This window comes from Coenobita brevimanus, chromosome 45, assembly GCF_032717465.1.
Source record: "Coenobita brevimanus isolate Jiangsu-jjx chromosome 45, ASM3271746v2, whole genome shotgun sequence".
Lineage (NCBI taxonomy): Eukaryota > Metazoa > Arthropoda > Malacostraca > Decapoda > Coenobitidae > Coenobita > Coenobita brevimanus.
In genome coordinates, this window is record NC_136998.1 from 40,745,316 (window position 1) to 40,772,812 (window position 27,497).

A 27,497-nucleotide genomic window follows, 5' to 3' on the forward strand; every position below is an offset into this window, starting at 1 on the left:
CCAGTATAGTCTTTCCAACGGCACACATCTTCACTTTTCGTCTGTATGTTTCTGTTTTGTTTTCCTTCAGTTCTTTTTCTTTCTTCTTCCACATATCATACAGTTGTTCTTTTTTTTTTTCAATATTCTCTGCTTGAAATAATTGTCCAATCACCAGTTCTTTGTCGTCTGTTCTGGGTCTCTGTAGCTCTACTATACTGTTTCTCACTTCCTATGAACTAGGGTAAAATAGTATAAAATGGGGCAGGTTTTCTTCTAAGTTCTATCTGGCACAGCTTACTCGACTCTCTCGGCTCTCGAGAGTCGAGAGCGTAGCGGCCATGTTGTGTTGAGGGCTGGTTACGGCGTATCGCAGATTTCCCTCTTTCTTCTCGGAAACTACACTCTAAACACCCAGTTGTGCTCAGTTAGTCGTTAGGAACAGGTAAGTGGAAGGGATGTGCTTAATTATTTTGCCAAGGGGAGTGTGTTAGATTTAAGGGGATGTGAGTTACGGCCGCTTTGTTTGGACGCTAAGGTGGTACGTCAGCGTGAGGATGCCAAGGTCACAAAATATTTTAACTAATTGCCCGCAGACAGAGACCTGGCTGTGAATGTGAGGCCTGTCAGGATGAATTTTGTGTTTGTGTTTAAGGTTGATTGAGTTATTGGTAAAACGCGTGAAGAAGTTGCCTGACCATTTTTCTTTCAAATACGGTAGTTAGGCCTAACATACCGTAATGTGAAAGTTATTTTGCAGTTAGTTAAGTAAGCCTTTTCTGTGTGTATAGCAGTTTTATGTAACTACTTGGAAGGGTATCTGAGCACACACCAAAAATTTGGTACGGTATGTTGGTCTTGAATTGCAATTTCTAGCAGCCATGGGCAAAGCAAATTGCATCCCTGTTATATGTTGTTAGGCTTCCCTCTCTCCGTCCTGCACCATACTTGATGAAATAAACCTGTATTGACACAGGAAAATCAACTCACGTATTACCATCACTGTGCAGGTAATTAAACCTGGGACTTTGTGGCCACCCCTTATGGGCATCTTGCTGTAGATAGACTTGCAGGTGAGAGCCAGGCACTTTACCATGATCAGGTAATTACCATTAGTAAAGGTCATTAGGTACCCAGTGAGGGTAATGAGACTCTTTACCAAGGTCCCTCCTCCTAAGATGAGTCACTAAGCAGATAGGCTACTCATATGTATGGGCTTCAAACCATAGTTTTAATATGAAAATTTGTACTTGTTGACATCTAGCTCATGCTTCCATCCTTGGGCCAGTCTTGCAATGAAGGTATTGATATTGGAAGAACTAACAGTTTCTTGGATTAATTTGTTCCTTGATTGAGTGACTTAATCCTGGTGAGGGACACCTTTCATGTGGTGATACCAGCATAACCAGGTGGCTCTGTTGCCTTGGTATTCAAACTTCCCTCACTTCTCTCCCTATGCCCCTAAAGACAGATGGTGGACCACTGGAGAAAGATAATTAGCCTGCAGTCCACTGAGTTCACATTGATGAGCCTGGGGTTTAGTACTGCCATCATTACTACAACATATTATACTGTACTGCTACTCTACTACTACTGCTACTTTTACACTCACAATGTCAGTCATATTCCCCATTCTTTCTTTGCAGTCAAAGCACCTCAGACTAACACTTTCCAGCGCATCAACATCAACATCATTACATCCCACCTTAACTTCCGTGTTGGCCTGTCTGTCTCTCTTCGTAACTGTACATAGTCTTCTCACATGCTGTTATTGTTTCAGGTAATTCTCACATGCTGTTATTGTTTCAGATCAGCATGACCCAGTATTTACCGCCAAACCTGCTGGCGCTGTTTGCACCGCGGGATCCAATACCGTACCTGCCGCCAGTGGATAAGTTGACGTGGGAGAAACGCACAGATGGTTACGCGGGTGTGTCACAACTTATGACCAGGTTTGAGGTAGGGCATATAACAGAAGAATGGATTTTATGTATGGTCTTTTATGTTTATATGTACATGTAGGGACCATTATTTTATATTGAGACCATTAATTATGCTTCCATTTATACTGTTATTTACATTTAGAGACCATTATTTTTGCATATATTTAGAGACCATTATTTACATTTAGACTATTACAGTAAAACCTCAATATAACGGACTTCAGTACTATTACATTAAAACCTCAATATAACGGACTTCAATAGACCAGAATTCACGCTTATCGGAATCGAGAAGCTAACGGACTGAATTATTATATATTGGAAAAAGTCCAATAAAGCCAGAAGCAGTCTGGACTGCCTGACCACTTCAGCTATGTTCACCACATTGAGGTAAATAAAAGTCATGTTTATCAGTGTACAGTACAGTATTAGTATATTACACCATTTGATTATTGTAGTGAATGTATAATACAGTACAGTACTGCAGTGGTAGTGAAAACAGTTTAAAAACCATTGGTGTGATGCATACTAATGTCCTGGGATAGCAGGGAGAAGTCTGGATGTCGCTTTTATTGCAATTTTGTTTTTTTTGGAATGTCTTGGGCCCCAATTAGTCTGATATAGTGAGGTGTTACTGTATTTATATTTAGATTTAGAGATCATTGTTTACATTTACATTTACTTAGAGACCTAGCTCACCTGATTGACTTCCCTACTTTGTGGTGTTTGAGAGGGATGCCTACATGTGGTAGCATTGAGATAACTGGGTGGCTCTATTGCCTGGTTATATAAACATGTCTCATTTCCCTTATCCCCCCTCAAAAGAGGATGGTGGAGTACTGGAAGAGTGCTTCGTCCTTCAGTCCACTAGGTTCACTTTCAAATGAACCTGGGGGGTACAATTACTACTGATGGTACTACTACAGTTACTCCTTACTGGTACTTCATACAGGACCCCAAGGACACGCCTCCACCCACTCGAGTGGAGACGCGGGATGAGCGACTGGAACGTAAGCGTCGGGAGAAAGCCGAACAGATGCAATATAAGCTGGAGCAGGAAATAGCACTTTGGGACCCACACAACAACGAAGCCGGCACTACGGACCCGTATAAGACGCTGTTTGTATCACGTATCAACTATGACACATCGGAGTCTAAGCTTCGCAGGGAGTTTGAAATATATGGACCCATTAAGAAGGTCAGTTTGTAATGCATTTACCTAATCTGAAAGATCCCAAACCCCTTTCAGCTCAGTTGGTGGCCAGATGGAGTTGTAATCGGATTGGAGGATTGATTTAATTTCAGCCTTATAACCAAGGTTTATTGAATTTCATGCAGTCATGAAATGTTATTCAAATCGTGGGAGTGGCTTAGTTCTAACAGGTGGAAACAAACTGACCAGCAGGGGTTTTGTGCCTTTAAATGAAAAAGAATGTTTCATATAATACAAGTTTACTGAGGGTGTGCAGTAGAAATTTATTACAGCGTGAAAACTAGACAGGGAGTGTGAATAGTCCCTGTAAGGTCAATGTCAGGCATGGGGCGATTACAGGGGTATTGTAATCAATTACGATCACTTTGCAAACTTCAGATTGCGATTATGATTACAGTAAAAGTAAGAGTAATCGATTATGATTACCATTACATAAGAAATAATCATGATTACAATCATGTACTGTTATGCACTATATAATTATGAGCACGTTTCTTTTATACTTGACACTGATTAAGTAAATAGCTGAAGTTAGTTTTAAAAGCAAAAACGTCGACCAGTAATATAAAACTGATATTTTCTAGGGATATATATCTTATATGCAAATCATTTGAATAAGAATTGCCTGCTTAAGGAAGAACATAGGGTTAAGCTCTGCAGAACCTATGGCAACTGTTACTCTGGGGAAAAATATACTGTACAGTGCTATGTCAGTAAGTTGTTCATCATCATCATCATCATCATCCAGACCTCCTTTCCCACCTAAGGGCAGGGTGAGGAGTAGCAGTGTCCAGACAGCACAAACCTGCCCATTCCAAATAGGCCACACTTCCATTCACTCATCATTCCTGGCTCTGCCGGATTTTGACATCACAAAAGCGCCAGGCACACGCAAGGTGAAAGTCACTTGTCTCAGGCAAGATGGCGGCCCTGGCGTGCGGCGCATTGTAATGGTTCAGGTCCCGCCACCCCTTCAAAGCCCTGTCTTTTCAACTTGTTCATGTGTGCCCCCCTGTTATCGTCACCTCTCAGCCAAACATCATACTACAGTAGACATTGTGTAGCACCAGGCCAACTTTACACAAGTGTGATTACTGTACTGTATTGTGTTGTTGCAACGATTTACTGTACGCGAGTAACTCTGCCTGCACTGGTGTGATAGTGTTTCTTTTAGTGAATTACTGTACAGTACTGTGGATTTGTGTGCCCAGTGGCAACATCAGTGCCAGTGTAGGCCTCAGTGCTATGGGTGGTGCAGTTATGGGCCCCAGTGCTAAGGTTGGTGCAGGTATGGGTCCCAGTGCTATGGTTGGTGCAGGTATGGGCCCCAGTGCTATGGTTGGTGCAGGTATGGGTCACAGTGCTATGGTTGGTGCAGGTATGGGTCCCAGTGCTATGGTTGGTGCAGGTATGGGTCCCAGTGCTATGGTTGGTGCAGGTATGGGTCCCAGTGCTATGGTTGGTGCAGGTATGGGTCCCAGTGCTATGGTTGGTGCAGGTATGGGCCCCAGTGCTATGGTTGGTGCAGGTATGGGTCCCAGTGCTAAGGGTGGTGCAGGTATGGGCCCCAGTGCTATGGTTGGTGCAGGTATGGGTCCCAGTGCTAAGGGTGGTGCAGGTATGGGTCCCAGTGCTATGGTTGGTGCAGGTATGGGCCCCAGTGCTAAGGGTGGTGCAGGTATGGGCCTCAGTGCTATGGTTGGTGCAGGTATGGGCCCCAGTGCTATGGTTGGTGCAGGTATGGGCCCCAGTGCTAAGGTTGGTGCAGGTATGGGCTGGATTCCCCTCCCCCTAACCTGCTCCTGTGTGACTCAGAGGCTGACCACTAGTGCCTGTAAACACAGGCTGTCCCCCAGCCTCAGGGGGGACGACTTGGACCAACACAGGAAGGAATGAAGGTGGGTTGTCATTTATGGTTCAGTCTTAGATAGGTGACTTTGGGAAGTTGAGTTGACGTAACCCCCTTTTATAATGGGTTTCAATCTCCCAATTTACGATAAAATCGGTATATATACGATAAGGTATGACCTGACGTAACCCCATCGTAAGACGAGTAGTGACTGTACAGGGACATGGAGGGAGGGTAGGGGGGTAATACCCTCCCCCCCAGATGACAGGGGGGGGCATGGGGGGGATCCACATAGGAGGGGGGATGCATGAGGAAGGGGTGGGAGGGGTGATGGTGGTGGTGAGAATGGTGGGAGGTAGGGTAGTAACAAGGTACAGTGAACTTCTGATAATCTGGCATCAGATGGTTCAGAAAACCCGATGGTTTGGAATTTTCAGTCCAGGGTCAGTTTTAGCTTTTTGGGGTAAAAAAATTGAGAAAAATCAGGAAAAAATTGAAAAATAGCTGAAAGCAGTGAGCCGAACTATCCAGTTCCGCACCTGAAACAGCCTATATCTGCACTGCACTACAAAGGTATGTAAAGAAAGCTATCATTTTTTAGTTATTTTAATTTATTATTATTTTTTGGGTGTGTTTAGAACATTTTCAGGTACCTGTCTAATAGTTTGGAAAATCTGATTATCCGGAAAGTCCGTGGGCTACTGCATTCCGGATTAAAGGACTTTTACTGTACAGTAGTGGAGGAGAGCTACATGGCGAGAGGGAGATGGGGGGTACACCCCCCACCACCTTGTTACGGGCCTGGGTCCCCCCTCCGGTGTGTCCAACACTTAGTTCTGATTGGTTACAAACCATCTATGTCAGCTGGGGTGGAGCCAGCTGCCGCCAGTTTTTTGTGGATGTTGCACGATCGGTGTTGCTCTTCCTTTTAAGAAATTGCGCAGAAAGCTCGATAGATGAGCTTAGTACTTTAGGGGTTAACATAAATACATCTCAAGCTGGCACATTTGTAATCTCTCATTCCACTCTGTCACATTTCATTCCTCAACAAAGCAACTCCTTCCTTGCATCTTCCTGACCCATTCATGCCCAATCTTACACATTTCACACCCTCACACTTCTCCACATCACACCCCTTCATCTTTGTTTCACACAGTGTCATCATAGCATATCTCACACACCTGAACACATTCACCACTTCCACTCTCTTGCTTTTCTCATCCACATCTCTCACATTCCACATGGCCATGCGAATCTGCCCATTTGGTTGGGGGCCCAGGGCAGGTATTGTGCCCTCCAAGGCTCTCCGAAACGTTTGTCATGATTAAATGATTTTAGATAGGGGAATCTGGTGGACACTTAACTTGGCCAGACACCCCTGTCATATGGTTACCACCCAGCTTAGTACTGTAAATGGATTTCTCAGGAAACCATTTGTCTTGTTACTCAGTGTAGAGACCATAAGGCATCCCTACATTGAGTGAGTGGATGATGGGCACCCCACCTACATTTGATCTTTCTCCTCAATAGATTGTGATGATCCACAGCTTCAAGACAGGCAAGCCTCGAGGGTATGCGTTCATCGAGTATGAACATGAGCGAGACATGCACTGTGAGTACCCCACCTCTGCCCCTACCACACCCCAGACCCCTGTTGGCATGTAAACACTTGTTTGCATCTCATGTACATTTCCCCTTATTTACCTAAGTCTTCCATATTTTCATTTTGAGAGACCGAATGATGAGTGGGTGATTGTACAATATATTGAATGCATGAGTAAATAACTGAATGCAGTGAAGGTGTGAAAAACAGTGAATGCAGTGAAAGCATGAATAACAGTTGTTTGCATCTGACTGCTATGCATCCTCTACTTAATCCTGTGTATTTTTATTTTGGGATGCTTGGATGGTGAGTGCATGGACATATTTTGAAAGCTGGAATCAATGTAACTCTTATGATGTGGATGGACGTGCTGGATTTGTTGTGGTAGAATGGCTGTGAATCTGTATTTTCATTTTCTATTTTATTCAGCACTGACTTGTATATGAATTAGGTTGTCCTAATTCCTTAACCTATTCAGCCTGAGGATGTCATTAATGTTTTTACTGTCAGTCAGCACAGATTGTTTGACGCTATGATTCTTCTTGAGAAGTCCCCTTTTTGAGATTGGCTTTGGTACAGTTGATGTATTACTGTATATAGATTGGATGCTAAACCAGTTGACAAAAGCAGCTAATTTTACTTCCTAACAGTTGCTGCAAACTGTTGGGAGGTTGGTTAAAATGATAAAAAAAGTGATGTCATTGTGCTGAAAATGGTTAAGGAGTTTAGATGATATGTGAATGTGTGAGGGTCTTTTACGAGATATTTTCTGGCCTTGTGTTATTGAAGGCTTGTGTTCCTGAGTGCTCCACAGACTACCAGTCTCGCATCAGAGGTCACCAGCCGAGGTCATTGAGGTCAACCATGGTATATATTGTATCATATTATTTTGATGTGCCACATCTTTCACCTTTGGTCCATTCCTTCCTTCAAGAAAAAATTGTTTACAAGTGATGAAAGATGCGCTGTTTCTGATATGCCACCTCTTTCACCATTATTCCATTCCTTTCTTCTCTAAAAAGAAGACAAAGATTATTCCATTCCTTCTTCTCTTTAGAAACAGACAAAAGGAAATTGTTTACAGTATAATGTTGCATCTCTATTTTCCTTTTTCTTTCATGAGGTCCCACACTAATGCCTTTTGTTTCGTTCGCCCTGTACAGCCGATCTTCCGTGCTGGCTTTGTACGCGACCTATGAGCGCTCACTGGCTCTAGGTTTGTATGTGTGGTAAGCCCAACACACAGGAACAGGCAGATTTAGGGCCATGTTCTAAGTGGCAGAGGAGGCTTTGTAACATCTCATTCTTAAGACTGTCTCAGGCTAAGAGCTACACGAGCCATGCTGTGTTTGTATGCTGTGTGTCTTTGAATTACAGCTGAGTTTAATCAGTGGGGTAATTCGCACGAGCAGCTGTGCTATGTGGTGTAAATAGTATAGTGTCTGGTGTGAGTTACATCACTGAATAAGCTTGGCTGTAATCCAGAGACACATAGCACACTCATGTAGCTTGTACAGTTTTTGGTGTGTGATGGTCTGTAGTGGTTCATTTTGCATATTACACCTTAATAGTTTGCATCAGTAACATACAAAAAGATATTGAGGTGTACTGTGCAGAATAGATTGTTAAGGATGATGTGTTAGGAAACATCCAAAGCCACCTAGATTATGACCATGTAGCCCATATTCTCATCTGTAAAGTAGGCCCCGTAGCACCTCATCCTTGCTCCTGTGTTTCTCTGTATTGCATGTTAACATTCTCAAGTATGGTGCTTAAGCAGACATAATGACTAAAATATAAGTAGCATACAAGAGAATATAAATGTAATATGGAAAATAAATTGCTAAGGAAGAGGTGTTAGAAAGTCTTCAGAGTTGGTGAGAATATGACCCTCTTTCTTGAAGAAAAATGTGGCCAAGCCTCAAATTCATACAGACACTCTCCCAATAATTCATGACTCAGTTTAGTGCGCTCTTCAAGCCTTTTTTAAGCATCAGACTCACTGGGGTTCCATTTCTATAAACTAAAATAACAGAATCAGCTTAAGCTGGATAATCAGTTAGACCCTCAAGGATTTTTTAAAGTAATTTAAGGAGTGCCACTTTATGCATAATTGGCTGAAGAAAAGTGCTAGTAGGTTTGAATATCAGGGTGCGGGTACAAGGAGTGTTGGTTTGGGTGTGGTGGTGTGGTGTATTGTGGGGTAAGGTTGGGCAGAGAAGAGCAGTTTAGGGTAAGGCAGAATAGAGGAAGGCAGGGTAAGGTCTTCACTTAGATCAGGTAGCATTATTCAAGAGACAACTAGGGAAATTTGGGACAAATCTGAATGTGCTGTAAGCTGGACCTAACAGTAATAGTTGCAGTGTTTGGTTAATCAGGCATAGTATACATACAGCTCATGTGTTTTGGAAGCAGTTTAGGATAAGTGGTGCAGCCTAACTTCAAAGTTTTGGCTGACGTGATGTGATTGAAGAAAACTGGCAAGTTTTAAAAGAAATAAATTAACTATTGCTTTGGACGTATATAATGTAGGTATAGATTGTACATAATATAGTCTGCATCATCTGAATCCCCAGATGGGATGAATCCAGCTTAGAATGTAACAGTTATGGAGTGGAATTCACCTGGTGCAGAGTAGAGAGGTTGTTTCTTCAGTGTTTCACAAGGGTTGGCTTCTTCAGGGAAATGCCAACCTTAGTGGATTGAAGACACTGGGTCCATACTGTGCACTTTGTGTCTTTGTTTCCTGAGTACTTAGTTGTGAGGGTAGTTAGGGATGGCATTTGGCAGTGAGTGCAGCTGTAGAGGAGATGGGAGGTGAGAGTTGTGGATTGGTGTGGGTGCAGCACGTGTGAGGAGAGAGTTAAGAGGATGTTGGGTTGGTAAGTGTTGTGTCTGCCAAGAGGAGGAGCTTCAAGGTGTAAGTTACAACACCTGGTCAATGTTGCCATGCTTGGTGCATGTCAGATCCCATGGCCTAGCCCTGGTATTGCCAGATCATTATCTCCAACTGATGCCAGGGACGGAGGGACACACAACGTACAGGACCATATTCTTAAAACGGTTAGCTGAGGGGTGGGCTGTCCCACAGTTTTCAACAGTGCTTTTACCCATAAAATAGGGGATGAAACTTACTTTTCTTCTGTATTTCATTATTGATTGTGCTGTGGTGAGAGCATCTACTGTTGCCAAACAAATCATATTTAGTCCCAGCCAAGGGCCTTTGGTTGATACTCAGAATGGGATCCAGTCACAAAGTGCTGGATGCCATAACATGGTCCTCTTAATAGGAAGTTGTGCTGGAGTGTGACACCTATTGTATCACTAATATAATCAGGCAGTTCAGCTGCTGGTCATACATATGCATCTCAGCTCCCTCCCTATCTTTTGGAAGAAGGTGGATTGCAGGAGAAAGGGATTTCCTGCCACAGTCCACCATGTTCATGTCCATATGAGTCAAGGGCTATAACAGGAACAGATAATAAGGCAACATCATAGCCACCCAGGAGGGAAGGATGCAGCGTAAAATTGAGTCATCCTCTGCAACCTGAAATACAAGTTATCTAAGTCTTCCTCAAATTGCCCATGGAAAACCATTAATATTTGAGAGGAAGAGGGGCTGCCTTTGCCTTCATGCTATCAGTTTTGAGAATATATATTTAGAAGGGTTGGAAGGGTACTCCAAGATTGTTTGTAGTTTAAACTGGGAGTCATATTTGCATTGCCTTACACAGTAACCATTGACGGGTGTTTCAGCGTCATTAAAGGTAACGTCAGTAACACGGGTATGGTGGGGAGAGCATGGCAGTTGACGAAGAAATTGGACTATCAAGTATTATTCTACATCCACTCAATTCATTGTGGCTTATGATGACTGTGTGATGGTTTGTATGTAGGATCCATGGACGTTTATAAGTGTGAGTCTGCTCTTGAAACTAGACATGATCCCAGCTATGAAGTGCAAAGCTTGGTGGGTTGAACGGATGTAGAATATAATAGCGTATTGTCCAGTAGTGTGTGCCAGAGTTGTGTAGAGGTGTGGGTGGCCGTCTTGGGTGGGGTGAGGTGCGATGCAGCTGTAGGTAAGTGGGTTGGGTGGGAGAGTTAGGGTCGTATTCCAGGTGGCTGTGGAGATTCTGTGACACCTTTTCCGTAGTGATTTATTCTGCACATTACACTTGGCCTGGATGGAGCAGGGTGCCTTCACTTGGTGGAATTTATATAACTGCTTGCATCACTGCTTGGTTTTACAATTGTCAGCTCCCTCCTTATCACCTGAAAGTAGTCATGGACTGCAGAATGGCAGTTTCAGCCTGCAGTCTACCATGTTTACAGTGAACCTGAGGCATAATAAATGCCTTGGTATCCTTTTGTATGTAATTGATGGAAACTATTATAATGACAAATAATATACAGTACGAGAGAATGTAAGGGTGTAATTACAAAATACATAGCTAAGGAAAAAGTGCCACAAAGCCTCCTACACCATCTAGAATACAGGCCATTGTCTGCGTGTGTTAATGCTGGGGTAAGTGTGGTAGGTATGACCGTTAGTTACATTAACCAATACAGACATCAGAGTATTAGTTTTTATTGTAATTGGCAATTTATTTATTTCTTATTAATTTATGTAAAGTAAAGCAAATGAACTGGTTAGTGTAAAAAAACTTTTTGCTTTTGTTGGTTTTTATAAAAAAATTATAATGGGTAAGTTGGGTAAGTATTCCAACGCCCTTCGATGGAAATGTGTGGAAACCCCAACCTTCACCACCACTACCGGGCGCTCTAGCTTACTGTGTCACTGAAGGTATGCCCAGGTAACACGCTTTCTTTATACTTCATCTTATCTCAGTGCCAAACAAGTAACTGTCACGCACAAAAAGAATTTTTCAAACCATACAAAAAATCATTAGATTTTCAACTTTAACCTGTAGCAAATTTGGTTCCTGTGGAAACCTTGCGTACTACTCTCACATCAATTGTATGTCATTCAACGGGAACCCCCAAACTATTCCCCTCCCCTTCACCCCTTTTCCATCATGATCATATCATAATCATCATCATTAACCCTCATCACTCACCTTCACCACCTCACCTCATCTCACCTCACCAAGAGTTTGAGAATTGTGTGTCACCATTTCCTGGAAGCTGTCTGCAGGCGGCCACGAGGAGAGCTTCGATGGACACTTAAACTCCACACAAAGAATGGGTCTATTGTGTTGTTCCCCGTATTTACTTTTTTATTTTTGAGCATGATAATCCACCTGGGGCCAGATTCACCTATAGATTTACCATCTGCTCCTTCTTTTAACTTAGGTATATTTTTTGTATGGAAGCTGAGAAGAGTGTTGGGTCATCCCATGACTCTTGTTTTTCCTGCAAATCAAAATCTGTGTGGTCTTGTGGGATAAGTCATGCCCTCTGGATGTAACCCATAAAGGTGTACATCCAAGGGATGGTTGGGATATATTGCTCTCACAATACCCTTGCATTGAATATGTGGAGTAAGTAATGTAGCTCCTGGCCTGTGTGGTCCTGGTGGGACCAATAAGGACTGAATGATTGATAGATCGATACTTATGAGGGAATTGATGGTATATTTATTGGTCAACCTTTGCCCTGGGTTGGAAGGAGAGGGAGCCAGATATACCTGGGTAGGTGAATGAGTACAGAGTGGAGCCTAATGCTTTTTGCTCCTCCCACCCCCACACAGCCGCGTACAAACATGCAGATGGCAAGAAAATTGACAACCGTAGAGTCTTGGTGGATGTGGAGAGAGCCAGGACAGTGAAGGGATGGTTGCCACGACGACTGGGTGAGTTATTGATATTTGTATTATTATGAATTTATTATTATTATTATTATTATTATTATTATCATTAATGGGGCAATGTAGGATTGGATGATGAATGGATGGATTATTAATTATTATTATTATTGGTTTTGGAGAGGGGCCTGAACATGGTGGCACTGATTATAACCAGGCAACTGTCCTGCTTGGTTATCTAAAAATGTCCCTTAACACCCTCCCATTTCCATGAAAGGATAATACAGTACTGTAGTAGATTGCAGAGAATGACAGCTTTAGCCTGCATCTCACTGGGTTCACATCCTGGGGTTACAACAAATTTTTTTTAGATGTTTGTGCAGAAAATTGAATTGTTGGTAATACTTCGGAATATTTGTAAATGTTCAGGATATTGAAGTAAAAGAAACAAAAACTTGAAATGTTGAATGAGAATTGACAGGGAAGGTTTTATACTTATGGAGGTTTAATTGTTGATAGTGCATTAAATTAGTTTTTAAAAAAGTTTTCAGTGTTAAATTAGAGTGTTAAAAATGTTGTGTAGACTGAACTCACATGATGCCACCTATAAGCTTGCAACCATTCTGATACTCTGATGTGTTGTTGTTTACTGATGAGAGCAAAAGGTGTACTTATTCCATAGTACTGATTCAAGCAAAGTCTCACTCCAGTGTTTTTTCCACTCTTCATGCTGGGCTGCTTTGACTGCTTTGATTAGGTGAGTTAATGGAGTGATTTAGGGTGTTTGTAGGTGTGATGCTTGTGTTTTGACCTAGAAGAGAAACTTTCTGTTGTGTGTTGTCAGTATGTATATATTGTAGCAACAATGGCTTTCATCTCTCTCTCTCTCTCTCTATTTAGCTTTCTTGGTATATTACTATATTTGTGGGTGTCTTGATTGTCTGACTCGCCTGATTCTGTATCTCGTGAGGGTAGCTTTGATTTAAAAAAAAAAAATCTTCCCTGCCCATCACATGACGCTGCCCAATACCCTCTCCTTTTGTACACCAATTTCTTCTTCCTCACACCACTTCATTGCAACAAAGGATGATGGTGATAGACTAAACAGTAGGGTTAGAATGAGAGTTTGTTAGGAAATAAGGTTAGGGTTTGATAATATAATGAAATATAGTGTTGACCTAATGTTGCTTCGTTTAATTTTTGAAGGCTCCAACATGCTTGCATGCATTGGCCTTGGTCACCTAATGGCGACTGTCCATGCTGCTTGATCTCTGGCAGCCCTTATTCAGTCCGTTATCCCTTAGGTCACACTCAGTGACCTCATCCTAGGTCTTTTTCGGTCCACCTTTCACATTCCTACCCCTAACATTAACACTTCTCACTTTCTGAATTCAGTTATCATCCCCTATCTTCTCCACATGCCCAAACCATCTCAATCTACCTCTCCTCATCACAACACCAACACACTCCAGTCCCACCCTACCCCTCAACTTTCCATCGTAAACATAGCCCCCCAAGCCTCACACTCTGGGACGCGCTGCACATCCAGCTAATCATTGCCATTTCTGTACGTTTAAGCCTGCGAATATCCTCTTCCTTTACTACCCAGGTCTCACTGCCATACAGCATTACGCTGCTAACACATGCCACATACAAAGATCCCTTAGCATGGAGGGAGCGTCCTCTCAGTGTCAGGAGAGGCAACAGCTCCCTGAACTTCCAACCACTCCTCACTCCAGCCACAGAGCTCTAGCTCCTGCCCCATTTCCAGCACATAACATGTCTCCCAGATATCAAAAATCTTCCACACACTCAGGAAACTTACCAGCAAGTTCATTCCTTTCATACCTGACGATCTCCACATGTTCTCCCCGACACACCACACACATGAAATCAGCGTTATCTTGCAGTCTACCTCTAATACTACTACATCTCTCTCTCTCTCTCTCTCTCTCTCTCTCTCTCTTTTTTTTTTTTTTGAGGAAGGAGGAACCAAAGGCCACGAGCCTGCAATGACTGTTCCTTCCATGAGAAAAACAAAATACAAGAGAGAGCCAAATTCAAGATCCAGTCATTTTGAGATGCCTGGACACACTGCATTTGAAAGACTGGAGATCATAGGAAGCAGGAAATACAGACAGAGGTAGACAGTTCCAGAGTTGACCTGTTGCATAAATGAAGGACTGGGAGTAACGATTAACTCTTGCATTAGAGAGTTGGACAGAAAAGGGATGAAAGTTTGCTGCTAGACAGGTGCTACACGCCCGTCGTAAAGGTGGAGGAGTGCATGCAGACAGTTCAGAGGAGCAGTGACCATTGAAGTAGCGATATAAAAGAGATAAAGATGTAACAGTGCAGCGAAGAGACAGAGGTTGAAGGGAGTCAGTAAGAGGAGAAGATTTAATAAGATGAAAAGCCTTTGACTCCACCCTATTGAGAAGAGCTGTATGTGGGGAGCCTCCCCACACATGAGAGTTGTACTCCACACAGGGGCAGATAAAGCCCATGTATAGAGTCAACAATTGTGCAGGGGTGAAGAAGGAATGGAGTCGGCTTAGCACAGCTAATCTCTTGGAAGCAGATTTTACGAGAGATATAATATCACCTTTCCAAGACAAGTCCTGAGTGAATGAAACCCCAAGCAAGTTCAAGGATGATTCAGGATTAAGCTGAATATTATTAAACATTAGTGGGTACACCTGTGGAAGTTTCTGTCAGGTTGATAGGTGTAAGAACTGAGTCTTTGATGCATTAAAAACAACAATATTATTTTTACCCCAGTCAGAGATATGAGCCAAGTCAGACATTAGGTGTGCCATAGCCTCATCCCTTGTTTGTTGAAGTAACTGCTAAGATGGGCATTGAGGGAACTGAATGGAAAGGTGAAGGGTGGAATCATCAGCGTATGAGTGGATAGGGTTAGATGTACAGCTTAGAAGGTAATTGATGAATGAAAGGAAGAGAGTTAGTGATAGGACAGAGCTCTGAGGAACACCACTGTTGATAGATCTAGGAGAAGAACGCTGGCCGTCTACAACAGCGGCTATAGAATGACCAGAAAGGAAGCTAGAGATGAAGGCACAGATAGAAGGATAGAAACCGTAAGAGGGCAGTTTGGAAAGTAAAGACTTATGCCAGACTTGATAGAAAGCATTTGAGATGTCAAGTGCAATGGCAAAGCTTTCGCCAAAGTCCCGAAAGGAGGATGACCAGGAGTCTGAAAGGTGGGTGAGAAGATCGCCAGTGGAGCGTCCCTGATGGAACTCATACTGATGATCAGAAAGAAGATTGTGATGGGAAAGATGCTTTAAAATTTTTCCATTAAGAATTGACTCGAAAACTTTTGAGATACAGGATGTTAAAGTAATTGGACGATAGTTAGAGGGTTGGGAATGGTCACCCTTCTTTGGGACTGGCTGAATGAGAGCAAACTTCCAGCAAGAAGGAAAGGTACAAGTTGATAGACAAAGGCGAAACAGTTTACCTAGGCAGGGTGTAAGCACTGAAGCACAGTTCTTGAGAACAACAGGAGGGACCCCATCAGGCCCATATGCCTAGTTAGTACTGAGGCCTGTGATGGCAGAAAATACATCAGCTGAAGCAATTTTAATGTCAGCCATGAGGAAGTCAGAGGGGGGAAGTGTTGGAGGATCAGCACCGGAATCGTCTAAGGTGGAATTGGAGGAGAAAGTCTGAGCGAAGAGATCTGCTTTATCAGTTGAAGAAATAGCTACAGAACCATCAGAGTAGAAAAGAGGAGGGAAGGATGATGAGGTAAAGTTGTTAGAAAGGTTTTTGGCAAGGTGCCAGAAGGAGCGGGAAGAATTCGAGTTGGAGAGTTGAGAGCATTTACAGTAATATGGATGAAATTATTTTTAGCAGGGCGAAGAACAGGCTTAGCACGATTCCGGGCAGAAACGTGTAAAAGATGTGATTCAGTGGTGCGTTGGCTGTGGTACCTTTTATAGGCCCTCTCCTTGTTGCAGACAGCATTAGAACATGCATGAATAAACCAAAGCTTTCTTGCATTAGTCAAAGAATATCACAGACACTGCACAAGATGGAATTACTTTCCATGCCCTTGTGGCAAATTGCACATGGCCACTCTCCCTCCTCTTTGACAGTACCACCACCAGCCCTAGATACCATCACTTTTGTTTTTATCTGCATTTACTCATAAGCCCTTGTGCCCCATACCATCTCTCCACTTCCAAAATCTTTCCTTTGCCTCCCATTCATTCTCAGCAATAAACACCAAACCATCAGCATACAACATCTCCCATGAGAGTCCATTTCTGAAGTCAGGTGAGAGGGCTTGAAGTACCATGATAAACAGCAAGGGGCTCAAAACTGACCCTTGGTGCACACCAACATTCACGGAAAAGGATTTAGGATGTTTTAAGAAATGGGGTAAGGGTGAAGATGCAGAGACATAGTGTTGACAAGTTTGTGTTGGTGATGATGATCGTTTTGCAATATGGTTAGGATGGTGTTTTAGGAGGAAGTAAGGTTAGGCTGATAATATAGTAAGATGGGGCAGTTTTCCAAAGACAGAGTGGAAAATAAGGACAGGCTTTCAATTTTGAGCAGTTTTTTTCTGAAGCATTCGATGATGACAGAATATATCTGACATTTCTGTATAATTGCTAGCTGCAGCTTGTCATGTGGGTTGCAGGTTGATGACATCTAACAGTTGCCAGTGTTCCATAAATATGATGATGATGGAATGTGCCTGAATTTTCTGCATTGTTGCTGACTACAATAATATAGGATGCTGGCTGATCACAAACAGTTACAGGTGTTCTGTAAAAATAACCGTCAGACATTAAGGGCTTGCTTACATATTCTCGTCTTTACTTTTTATATTCTTTGGATGATAGTTTGGACAGTTTATTCATGATAATGACCACTGTTTCATTGACATGCGTAGGTGGTGGTCTTGGTGGTACGCGTCGAGGTGGTCCAGATGTCAACATCAAACACTCTGGCCGAGAGGATGACCGGCGCAGGGGAGGCAGTAGACACGAAGAGGACAAGTGGGTCTTACTGGCTGTTTAATTTTTATCTCAGCACCAGACAAAAGAGTGTTAGTGAGCGACCCTGAATAGGTAGACAGCAGCAGATGTGAATACAAACTGCATTGTCTTTCAAATGAATTAACATCAGTGTATCATCATCAGTGATTCAAAAGCAAAGAAGTGTAGTGCAGTAGGAAAAAAAATACAGAGATAAGTCGGTACACACTGAGGTTATGGGAAAATTGTGATACAGAGTTGGTATAGTGCAGATAGTGTTGTTGAGAGAGGGTTAATGGGTCTTAACATTTGAATCTGGCTGACATCCATTCTGATATACTTCTTCTGTTGCCAAATGGTTTTATTGAACTTGGTTTCTTGGATTTCAACCTGTGTTGTATGGTTATGTCAGACTCCACTAGTTTAAAATGCCTACCTTAAGCTGAATATAATTGTCAGAAAACAACAAGAATGAAATGAAAACAGACATCCCCAAGCTCAGTGGGTTAGTATAAAATGACTGCAGTAGTGCTACAGTCACTGATGAAAGATTCAAATAATAAAGATTGCTATGAAGTGTCACATGTACTGTGTTTGTGTCTTCAGTGACCGTGAACGTGTGGACCGCGACCGTGAGCGCCGGCACACCCGCAGCCGGGAGAGAGACCGTGAGTCCAGAGACCGCAGGAGGAGATCACGCAGGTTGGTACAGGTGGTCCTCAGTTTAAGTCAGGGATGTGATGGTTTAGTAGGTCAAGGCCTTCCAACTGGATGTGGCCCATAAAGGATTACACCTGAGGGATGGTTGGGGTTTATTGCATACATAGTAAGACAGGGTTGATGTTCCCAGACATATTTGCAATTGATTCCCAGTATTAAATGAGCACAGTTTTTGCAGGATGAACTAGAGAAATTCAAAGGATCTGCTCTCCCCATTTAAAGCTTTGGGGAAAAAGAACAAGATGACAGTGGAGATGGAATTTGAAGATGGAATTGCCTGTCTGTCTATGTGCCTGTTGTCAGATGCCTTAATCCCACAAGGGGTGGCCACAAACAAATCGTTCCATGTTGCCCTGTCCCTCACAATTTTGCTGCCAGTCCCCCAGCTCACCCTCCCCCCTCTAAAGTACCGGTACCACTTGACTCCATCCCTCCATCTCCTCCCCTCCACCGCACTCACATACACTCTCCACGTTAGTTTCTCGTTCTTCATCGTCTCCACATAGCCAGACCACCTCAGTGCATGGAATTGTGCATAACTTAAATTATTTGCTTTACAGTCGCGACCGCAAGCGCCGGAGGACACGGTCACGAGAGAGAGGCGCGCCAGAGGAAGGTGACGAACGTGAGAGGAGGCGGCACCGGTCCCGCTCCAGGGATCGCAAGCGACGCTCCAGGTCGCGTGACCGCAAACACCGCAGGGACAGGTCAGTATACAATTACTGAATGGAGATAAAAGAAATACAATGAGGGGGTTTGTATGTACCATTATACAAAGAATACATATAGTTAAGATGCTAAAGAAAGTGTGAAAGTGAGGTCAAGGATAGTGCTGATAGAGGTAGATCTTATAATTCGGGGAAAAAGAGAGTGGAGCATTATTTTGGTGAGAGAGAAGGAAGAGAAGGAGGTGTGTTTGAGAATGTGAGAAATGTACTTGAGGAATTTCCAGGAAAGAGTAAGATGTTCAAGTTGATGAGGATGAATAAATTGTCCTTCCATCAGCCAATCCTACATTGCCCCATGAGGAGCCTCAAATATTTTGCGTATTTTTTACGCTTTATGGCACGTTTTTTAAAATCATTACCTGTAATTTATTGGTGTCTGCATACAGATATGCACACCGCAGTTATTTTAGCTGTCTTTAGTCGAAACCCACTTGAAAAAGACATTTCATTTATGCCGACGCATGGAAGCATGTTGGAGCCTTCAAAACGAAACGAAATGAAAACTGGATTAGACAGCTCGGAGGGGAGGGGAGGGGAGGGAGAGGATTGGAGGTTTGAAGAGGGGAGAGAAGGGGAGGGTAATTTTTACTATTTATCATATTTTTATTGGGGGGTTCATGACCAATTTCCCTTGCTAGATTTGACAGCTCGGCGGGGAGGGGAGGGGGGAGGGGAAAGGGGAGGGGAGGTTAGGCGAGGGGATGGGAAGGGAAGGGGAGGGAGGGGATTGGAGGTATGAGGAGAGGAGAGGAGGGAAGGATAATTTTTATTTATCATTTATTTGGGGGGTTTGTCACTATTTTATTTTTCCTAAGCACACTACAATGGTTTAAAACATCTATACACCCCAAAGAAAATTGATTTTGGTGATTTTTGGAAGTATCGTTGCTAAGAAAACAGGTGCGAGCAGTGTATTTTCTTTCTCGCTGGGGCCGCGACGGGTAACTATTATCATCTTTGTTAGGCCATAGCTCAGTAACTGTCGGGTCTAGGAGGGTGGGGTTTGCATTTTCAGGTGTGTAAATTCAAGCTCTATTAATTGGGCATAAAACTTTTAACCTTTGAGGAAGTCGAAAAATTGGCCTGTTTTTGCGTCCTGGGGGGGCAGTCGAGGCTGGGGAATTGCATACCCTAGGGGTTAATTGTGCATCTGTTAAGGGGGGGGGGGAATTGATAGGATGATCAGTGGAGAGGACGTAGCAGCTATTCCACTCTAGGGGGCATGTGACTGCAAACACTGCAGGAACAGGTCAGTGGCTTAAATCAGGGTGTGGGTGGCTTGTGGGTCATTTATAACATTTTCCTTAGTGATTTATTCTGCATGTTAAACCTTAACATCCTTTTGTATACTATAGTATACGAGGGAGTATTAAGGTTCAGTATGTTGTTAAAATGATAGCAGTGCCATACAAGAGAATGTCAGTTTGTAATAAGTAAAATAAATGCTTAGGAGGAGGAACTACAAAGCTTTCTATGCCATTTAGAATACAGCTGTAGGAGACACAATGACATATCTCAATGTGGGCTTTTTGCATGATAATGTAAAATGCATTTGTAAAGGAAATATACCAAAAAAATATATGCAGAGAGTCAGGATTCCAGGGGCTTGAATGATGTGTGAGTGAGTTTGGCCCATTTCACTGGTCATGGTGTTTATAGTTTCTTATTTTTGTACTTTACTAATTTTCTGGATCCTACCTTGCCCTGACCATAGCAAGAGGGTGATGATGGATTGTGTCTTTTTGCAGAGACCGGGAGAGGAGAGAGAGAGGTCCTGGCGAGGAGGGTGAAGAGCCCATTAAGATCAAGGAAGAACCTGAGGATGGTAAGTGATTGCAGAGAAAGTATTTTATTTGTGCCACAAAAGGGAACTTCTGGACATTTAAATGTAATTGACCTAAGGGGACTTGCTGTACAAAAAGTCTTTGATTTGAATTTCTTTATATACTCTTGACATCACCAAGACACCCCTACTAATACCATTACACCTCTCCTGAAGAAGTTAGAATGTACTCAATATGGATGGTGGGCTTAAGGGTCAAGTAGTGACATATAAAGGTATAGACATTGGGTATTATGATATGTAAAGGTGTGTGGTGTATAGGAATACTGTAGTCAATAGCTAGAATCAGGCACATAAATATAAAATGATGGTTCCTGCTCTAAAGCACTGTTGCATTCTCTTGCAGATTATCCTGATTATGGCAGCTCTTACTACAACAATTTCCCAATGAAAACTGAAGAAGAACGTGCCAAGAATGGCATAAAGTATGAGGAGGAGGAAGAGCAGAACAACGAGATTGACTATTAAATGATTGTGTGTTGTAGTTGGGACACAACCTTGAAATACTGGGCAAATCTGCATCTTTCAATCATCTTTAGCTTGTTTTCTTTTTTTATCAGAAGGGGCACTGTAAGGTATAAGAACATAATCAGAGACTACATTCATTTTTCCACAGCTAGACACCAAGAACACTACTGTAGCTTTTGTCCTCTTCCTGTGGCAGAGTTTAACTATGCTAACTTATGGTTGTTTGAAAGGGGAGGAAAAAATTGAAACCTGCTTTGTACTCCAGAGAATCTTTCATATCAATATAAGAGAGGTGGAGGTCATTTGTACTGTTCACTGACTTAGCCAGGGCTGATGGGATGGCAGGAAAGTCACTATATAGAGCAGAGTTGAAGAACTTGGAGAATTAGAGAAAATTGTGTATATTATATGGTATTCCCAGGGGTACAGGGGTAACATTGTATTCTACAAATTCGATAAAGTTGGTGCATTGTCTAATAGGGACTTAAGCTGACATTTATTATTAATTTTACTATAATTTTATGGCACCTGGTGGTTTAGTGGGTAATTAAGGTGCTCCAGTTGGATTGAGCCAGTTCAGGTTTACATCCAAAGAGTGGTTAGGGTTTATTGCTCATGTAATGCTACTTTGGGATGGGTGAGGCTGGTCATGCTCATCTTAAATGTCAGGAGCAAGTTGCCTAGCCCCAGGCTCGTACGTTCCTCATGGGACATCACTGGATTAGATGATGAATGAATTATTATTGTTATTATTATTATTATATTATTATTATTATTATATTATTATTATCATTATATTATTATTATTATTATTATTATTATTAAGGGGGCTCTCACCATCCACTTGCGCAAAGTAATGCTGCCCTTGGGTGACTGTCCTTTCCTCTCTTCCCCCCTCCTTTCCTTCCTTCTTCTTCTGTCTTTCTTTCCTTCTTTCTTTCCTCTTCTGTTTGTGGGTGACTCTCTACTGAGTGACAAGCCAAATGGTTTCCTGTACACCAGGAAACCATTTACTACGCTGGGTAGTAACCATATAACCAGACTATGGATCCTGGTGATTTAGTGGGTAACTAAGGCACTCCAGCTGGATTGAGCCTGTGTAGTATTATATCCAAGGGGTGGTTGGGGTTTTTTGCTCATGTAATGCCACTCAGGGATGAGTGAGGTTAGTCACTCTCATCTTAAGTGGCAGGACCAACTTGTCTAGCCCTGGGCTTCTACTCTCCTCATGGGGCAATGCAGGATTAGATAATGAAGATTATTAGTATTATACATACATATGTGCATTACATCATCTAATCCAGTGTTGCCTCATGAGTGTAGGATCCAGGGGCTAGGCAAGTTGGTCCTGGGATTTAAGATGAGAGTTACCAGCCTCACTCATCTCTCAGTGGCATTATGTGACCAATAAACCCCAACCTCCCCTTGGATATAAACTGACACAGGCTCAATCCGGTTGGAGTGCCTAAATTACCCACTAAACCACTAGGCACTATAGTTTGGTTGTAAGGTTACCATCCAGTGTAGTAAATGGTTTCCTGGTGTACAGGAAACCATTTGGCTTGTCAGTCGCCCATTGACAGAAGGAAGAGAAAAGAAAGGAGGACATAAGAGGAAGGAAGGAAGAGAGGAAAGGGCAGTCACCCAAGAGCAGCACTACTGTACGTCGAGTGAGTGGATGGTGTGTGACCCCCACCTACCAATATTATTATTATTATTATTGGTAGGTGGGGGCACTCACCAACCACTCACTCAATGTAGTGCTGCTGTCAGGTGTCTGCCCTTTCCTCTCCTCTCTCCATTCCTTCCATCCTCTTCCGTCTTCCTTTACTTCATTCTTTTCTTGTCCTTCTGCCTACGGGTAACTTTACACTTCCTCTTCTGTCTTTCTTTCCTTCATTCTTTCCTTTTCCTTCTGCCTGTGGGTGACTCTACACTGAGTGACAAGCCAAATGGTTTCCTGTACACCAGGAAAGCATTTACTACGCTGGGTGGTAACTACCTCTATCTATAGCCCGACGCCCTAATCCCGCAAAGGGTGGCCACAGAGAAAACGCCTCCAAGTCGCTCTGTCACCCACCATTTGACTACCCTCCCCCCAACTCACCCCCCCCCCTCCCTCATATACCTCTCAACTCCATCCCTCCACCTCATCCTTGGTCTACCCCTCCCTCTCCCTCCCTCCACCTCACCTACATACACCCTCTTAGTTAGTCTTTCACTCTCCATTCTCTCCACATGTCCAAACCACCTCAGTGTATTTCTTCTACTCTTCTCAACCACATCTACCCCACAACGTTGCTTCACTTCTTCATTCGTCAACCTGTCCCTCCATGTCACTCCACATGCTCTCAAGTAACACATTTCCACTGCTCTCACTCTTGACTTGTTCCCCTCTTGCAAGGTCCACGCCTCGCTTCCATACGTCAGGGTAGGGATCACAATACTATCATGCAGGGACTTCTTAACTTCCATACTCACCTCCCTATTTCTCATCACTGCTTTCAGTGAACCAACAACCTTCCCTCCTGTACCCTTTCACGTACTTCATCCCCCAAAGTTCCATCCTTACTCATCACACTACCCAAGTACTTGAATGCACTCACATTCTCCATATCCTCACCATCCAACCTCACTGCACATTCTGTGACTTCATTCCTCTCAAACACCATAACTTTACTTTTGTTTACATTAACTTTCAGCGTCCTCCTCCTACACACTGTCCCAAATTCATTCACCAAACCTTGCAACTCCCATTCATCTTCTCTCAACAATACTGTATCATCAGCAAACAGCAACACCGGAGTCTTCCAAATCTCACCCTCATTCATTAGAGCCACCCCTACATCCACTGCCCTACCTTGCACCTCCTTCACAACCCCATCCATGTATATATTAAACAGCCATGGAGACATCACACAACCCTGTTTCAGTTCCACATTGAGATCAAAGAACTCACTCGGCTCACCATCCTCTCACACCGTATCCCTAGCTCCTTCGTACAACAATTTCCCCTCCACCCCATATATTCTTAATACCTTCCACATACCTTGCCTATCTACAGTATTCTGTCAAGCTTTCTCCAAGTCCATGAAGGCAGCATACGCTTTCCCTTCTCTAGATACTTCTCCACTAAACATCTTAGAACAAATATCTGATCTACACACCCTTTTCCCTTCCTAAATCCCCCTTGTTTTTCTCCAACTAGCTCCTCTGTCATATGCCTAACCCTATCAATGAGTATTCTACCATATATTTTACAAGTCACACTAAGAAGGCAAATACCCCTATGGTTACTACATACTTCTCTCTCCCCTTTTCCTTTGTATAAAGGAACAATTATACCTGATTTCCAGTCCTCTGGAACCCTTCCCTCTTCCCAAGCCAATCTACACAACTTCCATATCCATTCCACAGCAATCTCACCCCCATACCTCAGCATTTCACCACACACTTCATCAATTCCTGGGGCCTTTCCCATCTTGATTTTCTTCATTGCTTCCACTACTTCCGCCCTACTGATCTCTTCCTCTCTCCTCTCATCTCACGTTCTCCCAGCCATTCCCCAACCACTTATACTCGCACTGCACTCACTGTCTACATTCAACAAATCCTCAAAGTGCTCCTTCCCTCTCCTCAATTTCTCTCTCTTCACCAACAATCTGTTATTCCTATCTTTCACTACCCTACTATATCCCCTTTCACACTGCCTTACTTTCTTTACCTCCTTCCAAAACAATTTCTTACTCTCCCTCCATTTCACTCTCAAATTCTTCATCCACTTTCTTCTTACTCTCCTTCACCAATCTCTTAACCTCCCTTCTCCTGCTCACATATACCTCTCTCTTCTCTCTCTCATCTTCTCCCCTACCTCTACTTGCTAACCATTCACTATATGCCTTCTTCTTTTGTTCCACAGCTCATTTCACCTCATCATTCCACCATGCTGTCCCTTGCATCTCCTCCTCACTCCACAAACCACCTCACACGCTGCGCCTATCTCTTCCGTGAATATCTTACATAGGTCTTCCACCCCTTCCATCTGCTCTAGCTCATACCTTCCCAATCTTTCTTCCACTATACTCTTATACTCTGCCATTTTCTCACTATCTTGCAAATTCTCCACTCTTCTCACAGGAGCTGTTTCCTCCTGTCTTCCCTTTCGTCTCCTTAACCATTTTCTTTGCAGCTTTATCTTGGCCATCACTAAGTGATGGTCCGAGACTCCATTCCCCCACCCTCTCCACACTCTTGCATCCAACACTTGTCTTCTCATTCACTCATCCACACACATGTAGTCTATCATTGCCTTTCGTTCAACAAGTTCACCATCCATCCTCCTCATTACTCTCCCTGTATACTGTTGGATCATCTTATACCGAAAGTAGGTGTTGGCTGTTGTCAACCCCTTACCAGCACAGATGTCCACCAAAGCACTACCATTCCCATCTACTTCAGCTGGCAGACCCCACTGACCAACCACTCCATCCACTCGTACATTCCCAACTTTGCCATTCATGTCTCCAATCAAAAGCACTCTCTCGCTCCTCTCAAATTTGTCCATACATGCTTCTACACTTGCCCAAAACTCATCTTTCAGTCTTGCCACTCGGTCCCCTGTCAGAGCATACACACATACGAATCGCCCATGCTTGTATACCGACTTTCATTCTCACCCATACAATCCTTGCACCCACTGTTCCATTCTGTCTTATATTCTCCTTCCACTTCTTGCTTATCATCAGACATACTCCCTCTCTTGTCCTCTCATTCTCATTGACTCCCGCACATATACCTACACCATATTTCCATTCTCTCACCCTTTCACCTTTCCATTTAGCTTCAGTCAGTCCACATATATCCACTTTTGCATGGGTGGTAACCATATAACCAAATTTTGGCGCCTGGTGGTTTAGTGAGTAATTATTGCGATCCGATCGGATTGAGCCGGTAAAGGTTTATATCCAAGGGGTGGTTGGGGTTGATTACTCATGTAATGCCAATGAGGGATGGGTGAGGCTGGTCACTCTCATCTTAAATGTCGGGACCAACTGCTTAGCCCCGGACTCCTACGCTCCTCATGGGGCAATGTAGGATTGGATGATGGATGGATGGATGGATTATTATTATTATTATTATTATTATTATTATTATTATTATTATTATTATTTGTAATTTTTTGTTCTGCAGTATATCTGTAAATATATATGTATTTTTTTCTGCCTAATTTTTTAATGCATCATGCATTCTGTAGGTTGGGGAAAATCAGGTTGCACTGTAGGGTTTTAACTGTGCTGACTTTTAGGTTTGGAGCATTTGTATACCACTTCTTATTGATCCCATAATTGAGTGAGAAGAAAGAGGATGGGATGATGATGATGATGATCATCATCATCCTTACTCTTTAAAGAGAGTAAAATGGGATTAGCTGTTATTGTTTACCATCCTTAGGTGGGGAAAAAAGGTCAGGATGGTGGTGGTGATGACAACAGTGACATTTATTGATCACAGAATAAACAAAATGCCAGTGACTGATGAGAAGTCCAGATAAACCTGAAACGTAATGTATTTTAGCTCTTAATGAAGTACAATGCATTGTTTTTTTGTTATAAAAAAAAAGTAGGACTTGGGTAGATTGTGTATATGTTTCAAGAATAAATTTGTCCTTAAGTCCTGGTATAAATGATGTGTGTATACTTCGTGTTTATTCTAACCCCAGTCCAGTAAGTTGCGGACAGGTGTACTGGAACATTCTAGCCAAACAGTTGTGAAACCTTATCAGCCTCGCTTGATGATTGGGTTATGTTCATAGAAAGCCAATTAGATAATGGTTGAATGTAGGGGCCCTTGTGATTGTATAAGCTAAATCAGCCATTGCTTATCAAAAAATGGTGCTTTGTAGGGGATCACAATAATATGTACAAGTGAAATTGGTGATCATATATCTGTACTATTTTGAAAAAAGGGATGCTAAAATACTGATATTATATAAGTAAATGACCACCCAATGGTTGATCATATAACAAGGTTGTAGTGTGAAAAAGCTTGAGGGGTTCTGAAGATTGCTTCATTTTTGCAAAAGTTATTGTTCACTGCTTTATTAATCACAGTGAAATGTATCGGTTTTCATATCCACAGCTGCACGTGCATTTGCAAACCTCCCATGATATGACAGACAGTTGAAATTCCATTTTCTTTTAAGTGCAGGTAACTGTAGGATGTAATATAAGTGTTTGCTTATAGGAAATTAACCCTTTGAATCCAGGGGATACCCTTTTCAGCTTACTTGTGGCTTGTACCAGGTGAATTTATTCAGCCTAGGAAAGACCCCTTGCACTGAAAGGGTTGACTAAGCTATATGTAACCCTT

General features: G+C 42.7%; 1 protein-coding gene across 1 annotated transcript; it reads left to right on the forward strand.

The window, feature by feature from the left end:
- Positions 1–313: 313 nt before the first annotated feature.
- On the forward strand, positions 314–21,841 carry snRNP-U1-70K (small ribonucleoprotein particle U1 subunit 70K). The gene is made up of 10 exons (XM_080271252.1): positions 314–424; positions 1,789–1,938; positions 2,875–3,120; positions 6,515–6,596; positions 12,301–12,402; positions 17,285–17,390; positions 17,976–18,071; positions 18,650–18,796; positions 20,566–20,642; positions 21,007–21,841. Exons 2-10 carry the CDS (start codon positions 1,795–1,797, stop codon positions 21,126–21,128), a joined length of 1,122 nt encoding a protein of 373 aa, XP_080127378.1. The 5' UTR covers positions 314–424; positions 1,789–1,794; the 3' UTR covers positions 21,129–21,841.
- The last annotated feature ends 5,656 nt before the right edge of the window (positions 21,842–27,497 follow it).